Source organism: Globicephala melas, chromosome 5, assembly GCF_963455315.2.
Source record: "Globicephala melas chromosome 5, mGloMel1.2, whole genome shotgun sequence".
Taxonomy (NCBI): domain Eukaryota; kingdom Metazoa; phylum Chordata; class Mammalia; order Artiodactyla; family Delphinidae; genus Globicephala; species Globicephala melas.
This window is the reverse complement of record NC_083318.1, coordinates 692,129-699,659: the sequence shown is the minus strand read 5'-3', so window position 1 is coordinate 699,659 and position 7,531 is coordinate 692,129. Positions and strand designations below refer to the sequence as shown.

Here is a 7,531-nt window from a genome sequence, read left to right as displayed (position 1 = left end):
TCAGTCATGAATTAAATTTTATAGAAACACTAGTTATGTAACTTCACCTGAAGTTATACAACAGAGAACAGAAACACAAGAGGCTTTGACATAGGCATGTACTACCAAGGCACAGTAAGTACAACAGTATGATGACATATAAACAGGCAGACGAGTTGATGAGCTAGAACAAAGTTCAGAAATAGAACCACTGTACGCAGGGACTTCAATAAACGATAAAGGCAGTATTTTAAATTTGCAAAAACAAATGAATTCATTATTGGTGTTGGGACAGCTGGATGGGTATTTAAAATAAAAAACTGAATTTCCAGAGCCATATTTTATATCAGACTAAATGTTAAGTTGATCAGTGACTTAAACATGAAAATGCAACCTATAAAAGTACTAGAAGAAAAGATGGAAGAATTTTTTGGTACAATCTTTGAGTGGGGAAGGAATACAAAAGCAGAAGCCATGAAAAGTTGGTTAAATTCATCTGCATAAAAAATCTACATGGCGAAAACAACATAAGCGAAGTCAGAGATAAAATGAGGAAACATTCGTGACTCACCATGTACAGCTCGTTACTGAATAAAGAGCTCCCACGGCTTAATAAGAAACCAATAAGCTAACAGAAAAATGGGCAGAGGGTATGGAATACAATTCACACAAAAGGATAAACAACGAATGCTTTAACATTATGAAAAATGCTTGCTCTCACTCGTAAGAGAAACGTCAATTAAAACTATAACACGCTACTTTCTCATAGAGCAAAGACCAAAACATTCATGAAGTGAGAGCCAAGGCAGAGTCAGCAACCGGCTGGCAGAGCGCTGAAGGTGTGCCCAACACAGACACACGCACACACAGCTAGTCGGGAAACCACCAGACTCACTGGATCAAAGCATTTAAGGAAATCTCTGTCCAATCATTAGCTAATCACTAAGCTGCCTTGAAGATACGTCAACAGGTCCAGTCTGAGACACAGTAAAAAGAACGAAGAAAACTGAACAGGCCTCAGAGGCCAAGGGATACCATCAACCAAGTGTGTATACATGATGGAGAGGAGAGGAGAGGAGAGAGGGAACAGGACAGAAAGAATCTCAGGAGAAACAGTGGCCAAGTTTGATGAGAAACAATCTCTACAACCAAGAAGCTCAACAAATTCCAAGCAGGACACACACAGAGAGACCTTAACTAGACACTTGGTGGTTAAAACGGAGCATAAAGACAAACAGAGCATCTTGAAAGTAGCAATTAAAAACCCAACTCGTGGTTCAAGCCTTCTTTCCAGACTAACAGCTAGCTTCTCTCCAGAAACCCTGCAGCCCACGAGGTTGTGGGATGACTTGCAAGAGGGCTTCCCTGGTGGCGCAGTGGTTGAGAGTCCGCCTGCTGATGCAGCGGACACGGGTTCGTGCCCCGGTCCGGGAGGATCCCACATGCCGCGGAGCGGCTGGGCCCGTGAGCCATGGCCGCTGAGCCTGCGCGTCCGGAGCCTGTGCTCCGCAACGGGAGAGGCCACGGCGGTGAGAGGCCCGCGTACCGCCAAAAAAAAAAAAAAAAAAAAAAGTGTTGCAAGAAAAAGACTGTTAAACCAAGAATTCTACATCCAGCAAAACTATTCCTCAAAACGAAGGAGAAATGAAGACATTCCCAGAGAGACAAAAATGAAAAGACTTCACTGCTAGCAGACCTGCCCTACAAGAGACACTGAAGGGAGTGCTTCAGGTTGAAGTGAAAGATACCAGATTCAAATCCTCAAAGAGAAATTAGGGCACTGGGAAAGGGAACTACAGAGCCAGATAAAAGACAGTATAAATGTGCTTGTGTTTGTAAACCTTTTCTTTTCCTATCTGATTTAAAAGACAACTACATAAAGCAATAATTACAAAACTATGCTGATGGGCTTATAATCTATTAAGATGCAATTTGTATGACAAAAACAGCAGAAAAGAGCTGGAAGGAAACAGAGCTCTAATGGAGCAGTTTTTGTACATTACTGAAATTAAGTTGTTATTAATCCAAACTAGGTTGTATTAAGTTGTTCATTGTAATCCTCAAAGCAACCACTGAAAAAAATTACTTAAAAAACAGTGGTAGAGACACAAGGGAATTAAAGTATTACAAGGGAATAAACAGCCATTTAACACACAAGAAAAAAAGGTAACAGAGGAAGAAAGATTTAAAAAGATATGTAGAAAAACAGAAAAACGGCAGACATAAATCTTACCTTATCAGCAATTACATTAAAGGTAAGTAGATTAAACACTCCACTCAAGCAGCAGAGACTTGGTAGAACAGATATAAAAACATGATCAAATATATGCTGTCCCTAAGACTTGCGATTCAGAGATATGATGCAAGTGAAAGGCTGGAAAAGGATATACCATGCAAACAACCAGAAGCTAAGCTAACTCATACGAAAGACACCTTAAGGCAAAAACTGGTCCTAGAGACAGAGAAGGCTGTGCTGCGAAGGGCCAGCCCTTCCGGAGAAGTAAGTATAAACACATATGCACTTAACAGAGCCCTAAAATACACAAAGCAGAAACTGACAGAGGGAGAAACAGGCAATTAAACAGCAGCTGGAGATTTCAATACCCCACTTTCAATAAGGGATTTCACTGCTGGGGTAAAGATCAACAAGGAAAAGGAGACTCAAACAATACTATAAACCAGCTACAGACCTGACAGAACACCCATCAGCAGCAGAATACTCATCTCCTCAGCTGCACATAAAACACTCTCCAGGATAGAGCAGAAGTCTCAAATGTTAAAGAACTGAAAGCACACAAAACGTGTTCTTTGGCTACACAGAATGACATGAGAAATCAAATAACAGAAGGAAGTTTGGGAAATTCACAAGGATGTGGAAATTAAAGGACCAACTCCTAAATAAACAGTGGGTAAAGTAAGAAATCACAAGAGAAGTTAGTAAATACTTTTGAGATAAAGATGGACACACAACATACCAAAACGTACGGGATGAAGCTAAAGCAGTACTTAGATGGAAATCCATACCTGTAAACACCTACGTTACAAAGAAGACAGGGCTCAAGTCAATAAGCTAAACTTCCACTTAAGAAACTAGAAAAAGAATGAAAACTACTAAACACAAAGCAACTCAATGGAAATAATAAACATTAGAGTGGAAATTAAGTAAAAAATGAAAAATAATAGAGAAAAACAACTTTGAATAGATCAGTAAAACTGATAACCCTCTAGCTAGACTAACCAAGAAAATTAATGAGAGAAGACTCAGATTTCTAAAATCAGGAATGATAGAAGAGACATTACTATCAACCTTACAGAAATAAAAATGACTATAAAGTAATGCTATGAACAACTGTTATGTCAACAAACGATAACAAATAACCTAGATGAAATGGACAAATTCCTAGAAATATACAGACTACTGAAACTGACCACGTGGGATTTATCCCATGAATGCAAGTGCGGTTCAACATATGAAAAACAATGTAACACACCATACGAAAAGAATGAAGGACCAAAACCACACGATCATTTCAACAGATGCAGAAAGTGCATTTGACAAAAACTCAACTCCCTTCACGACAAAAACACTCAACAAACTAAGAACATAAGGAAACTTCCTCAACCTGATACAAGGCCATCTACAAAAAAACCAGCTACCATTACATTCGATGGTAAAAGACTGAAAGCTTTTCCTCTCAGATCAGGGACAAGACGAGGATGTCTGCGCTCTCCAGCTCTATCTGGCACTGTGCTGAGGCTCTAGCCAGAGCCCCAGGCAAGACAGAGAAATAAAAGAAATCCAAATTGCAAAGAAAGAAATACAACTTTCTCTTGCAGATGACGTGAGAGTGTGTACAGGAAATCCTAAGACACCTACACACACATACAACTATTAAACTAATAAGTGAGTTCAGCAAGGTTCAGGATGTAAGACCAACATAAGAAAAGTAGTTGTATTTCTAGGCATTAGCAATGAACAATCCAAAAATGACATTCAGAGAACAGCTGCATTTACAACGACATCAAACAGGATAAAACATTTAAGAATAAATTTAACAAAATAAATGCAAAACTTGTACACTGAAAACTGCAAAACATGGAGAAAATATAAAGAAAACCTAAACAAATGAAAAGATATTCTAAGTTCACTAATTAGAAAATTTAAGATTAAAATGACATTACACGTGGCCCTTGAACGTCTCAGGGTTTAGGCGAGCCTACCGAGCCTACCCTCCAGGCAGTCAGAAATCCACGTGTACCGCACCCTCAGCCCCTGCGCCTGTGGTTCTCCTCCAAGGAGTCAACCAGCCATGGCTCATGTGGCCCTGCAGTGTTTACTGCTGAAAAAGTCCTTGTGTAAGTGGACCTGTGTACTTCAAACCCGTGGTTTTCAAAGGTCAGCTAGACTTTCCAAAGTGATCTCTAGGGTCGACACAATCCCTAAAATCTCAGATGCCCTTTTTGTTTGGTGGCACAAATTCATTCATTCATTCGATCATTCATTTATTTGTGAGATTCCATTACTCTTTATTTTTAGCAAGAGCGACAGACACATGAGGTGGCTCAAAAATTTGTTTGGAAACGCAAAAGACCCAGAATGGCCAAAACAATGTTTAAAAAGAACGAAGTTGGAGGATTTCGAAACTTACCACAAAGCTACATTAATCAAGACATTGTAGCAGTAGCATAGGATTTATAGGTCAAGGGAAGAGAAGTGAGAGTCCAGAAGTAAATTCACACATTTATTGTCAATTGATGATCAAGAAAAGTGCACACAATTCAATGGAAGAAAGAATAACCTTTTCGACAAATGATGCTGAGACAACTGAAGAGCCACATGAATGAAGCACAGACAAAAATTAAGTCAAAATGGGGCTCCCTGGTGGCGCACTGGTTAAGAATCCGCCTGCCAGTGCAGGGGACACAGGTTCGAGCCCTGGTCCGGGAAGATCCCACGTGCCACGGAGCAACTAAGCCCGTGTGCCACAGCTACTGAGCCTGCGCTCTAGAGCCCACGAGCCACAACTACCGAGCCTACGCTCTAGAGCCTGAGAGCCACAACTACTGAAGCCCGAGTGCCTAGAGCCTGTGCTCCACAACAAGAGAAGCCACCACAATGAGAAGCCCGTGCACTGCAATGAAGAATAGCTCCCGCTCGCCCCAACTAGAGAAAGCCCATGTGCAGCAACAAAGAACGCAGCCAAAAATAAATAAATAAAAGGTAAATAAATAAAATTTAAAAAAAAATTAACTCAAAATGGACCAAAGACCTAAAATGAACAGCTACATCTTAAAACTCTTAGAAGAAAACATAGGAGTATATATTCGTGACCTTAGAGTAAGCAAGAGCTGCTTGGATATGACACCAAAATCACAAGTTACAAAAGGAAAAATAGATATATTGGGTATCATCAAAATTCATAATTTTTGTGTTTCAAGGAATACCATCAAGAAAGTGAAAACACAGAATGGGAGAAAATATTTGCAAATCATATAAGGATCTAGTATCCAGAATATATAAATTACTTTTACAACTGAAAACAACAATTCAATTTAAAATGGGCAAAGGATCTAGATGTTTCACCAAAGAAAATACACAAATGGCCAATAAGTACATGAAAAGATGTTCAAAATCCTTAGTCAAATCAAACCACAATGATACGCCACTCCACACCAAGATGGCTAAAATTAAGAAAACTGATAAAAGCAAATGTTGGCAAGAACATGGAGAAACGAGAACCCTAATACACTGCTGGTGGGGACAGAAAACGGTGCAGCGGCTTTGGAAAATGTTTTGGCAATTCAATCAATAAGTTAAACACAGAGTGACCACGTGACCCAGCCATTCCACTTCTAGGTATAAACCCAAAAGGAATGAAAATATACGCCCACACAAAAACTTGTACACAAATGGTCATAGCAACACCATGCATAATAACCCCGAAGTGCAGACAACCCGAGTGTCCACAATGAACGGATCAACAAAGTGCAGTATGTTCATACAGTGGTGAGTTATCCGGTCATAAAAAGCAATGATGCACGGACAGAGGCCCCAGCAGGGAAGAACCCAGAAAACTCTGTGCTAAGTGAAGGCAGCCAGACACAAAGGGCCACAGGCTGCTATGACTCCATTCACAGGAAACGTCCAGCAAAGGCAAATCCAGAAACAGGAGACCAGAGAGGGCCGGGGCTGGGGGAGCAGGGTTTCTTTTAGGGTGATGAAAAGTTCTGGAAGTAGACAGTGGTGGAGACTATACAACACTGTGAGTGTATTTAACGTCACCGAACTGTACGCTTTAAAAGCGTGAACGTTAGAGTACGTGAGTTACGTCTCAATAAAGTTGATTTTAGAAGAACCAAGAGTGAGGTAGTTCCCTGCATTCTGACGTGGAACCACCGCCAGCAGGCCTATGAGCTGGAAACGCCGAGAGCAAACAGCTGGCTCCCCTTCGTGTCAACGTGAAATGTGGGTTTTCCTCCGAGGCGGAGAAGGCTGGGGGGCAGGGCTGGAGGCTGCGCACTCGTCTTGGACGTTGAGCGACCCTGAATCACACCACAAAGGGCACAGGCTGTACAAGACACCCACCTGTGGACACGGTTACCCGAGTTCACCCCGGGCTACTAGGCAGTCAGACCCATAAGCGATGGCCGTGGTCCCCCGCAGCAGGGGAGAGTCCACACCTCTGGGGCGCTTGAAGCAGAAAGTGCACCATTTCTTCACGTTAAATACACACTATAATTGTGGCTGTTGTTATAGCCCAGACCCGGGTCTGCCTTCCCATCCTAGCTCATCAGCAGAAGAAGAGGAGCTGACGATCAGAGTGGACCCGGCCTGGCGCTCTAATTCAGCGCGTAGTTAAACTGGTTTGCAAACTTCTCATGCTTCTTCCGGTCCATCTGGTTCATGGCTGTGACCACCCTCTGCACAGCGGCCCTGCAGGGAAAGCACAGCGAGACGTGATCAGGGAGGCACCGGTCAGGGCTCCGGGCTGCTCACTGCAGCCTGGCTGGGTTCAGGCATGGGTCCTGGGCCGACTGCCCGTCCGCTCCCTACGGACGGGCGACACAGCTCGGAAATAGCTAGAGCTTCCCCGTCCAGAGCCGGACACCACAGTGAGTGGCTCTGCCCCCGAACATGGCCTTGGCCGCGTCCTGGCACCTCTCCCGTCGCTCCCTGAGCCCTGAAGCCTGCTCCTAGGATCCCCAATTCTGCCAGCACCAGGGTGCACCCCAGAACGAGGGCGCAGCCTGCCCAGCAACCGGGCAGGAAGCAGCGTGTGGGCAGAGGCGGTCAAGACACGCTGGATCCACTCAGCCCAGCTTGCTTTCGCCCCACTGTGCACAGAGCTCGACATCCGGCGAGGAACACACGTCTCACGGCCAGCCTGGCTGCCGTGACGAGGTAGCGCCTCTGCCTGGGAGGAAGCCGCTGGGGCCTGGCAGCGAGGAGGCCCAGACACGGGCACCACTCCAGGGATCAGGCACGACCTCCCTCACAGATCAGAGAGGCTCCGGCCACAGCTCCCAGCCCCTCGGAGGACGCCCCCGGGCC

The 7,531-nt window shown here is 43.8% G+C and overlaps 1 protein-coding gene across 4 annotated transcripts in view; it reads right to left on the bottom strand.

The window, feature by feature from the left end:
* Window positions 1–7,531, bottom strand: part of UVSSA (UV stimulated scaffold protein A) — a 32,587-nt gene continuing 25,056 nt past the window's right edge. For all 4 annotated transcript variants that reach the window (XM_060298854.1, XM_030876663.2, XM_060298855.1 and 1 more), the window contains one exon: window positions 1–6,913. In XM_060298854.1, coding sequence (XP_060154837.1) covers window positions 6,820–6,913 — 94 coding nt within the window. In that variant the 3' untranslated portion in view covers window positions 1–6,819. The remainder of the gene's footprint in view (window positions 6,914–7,531) is intronic.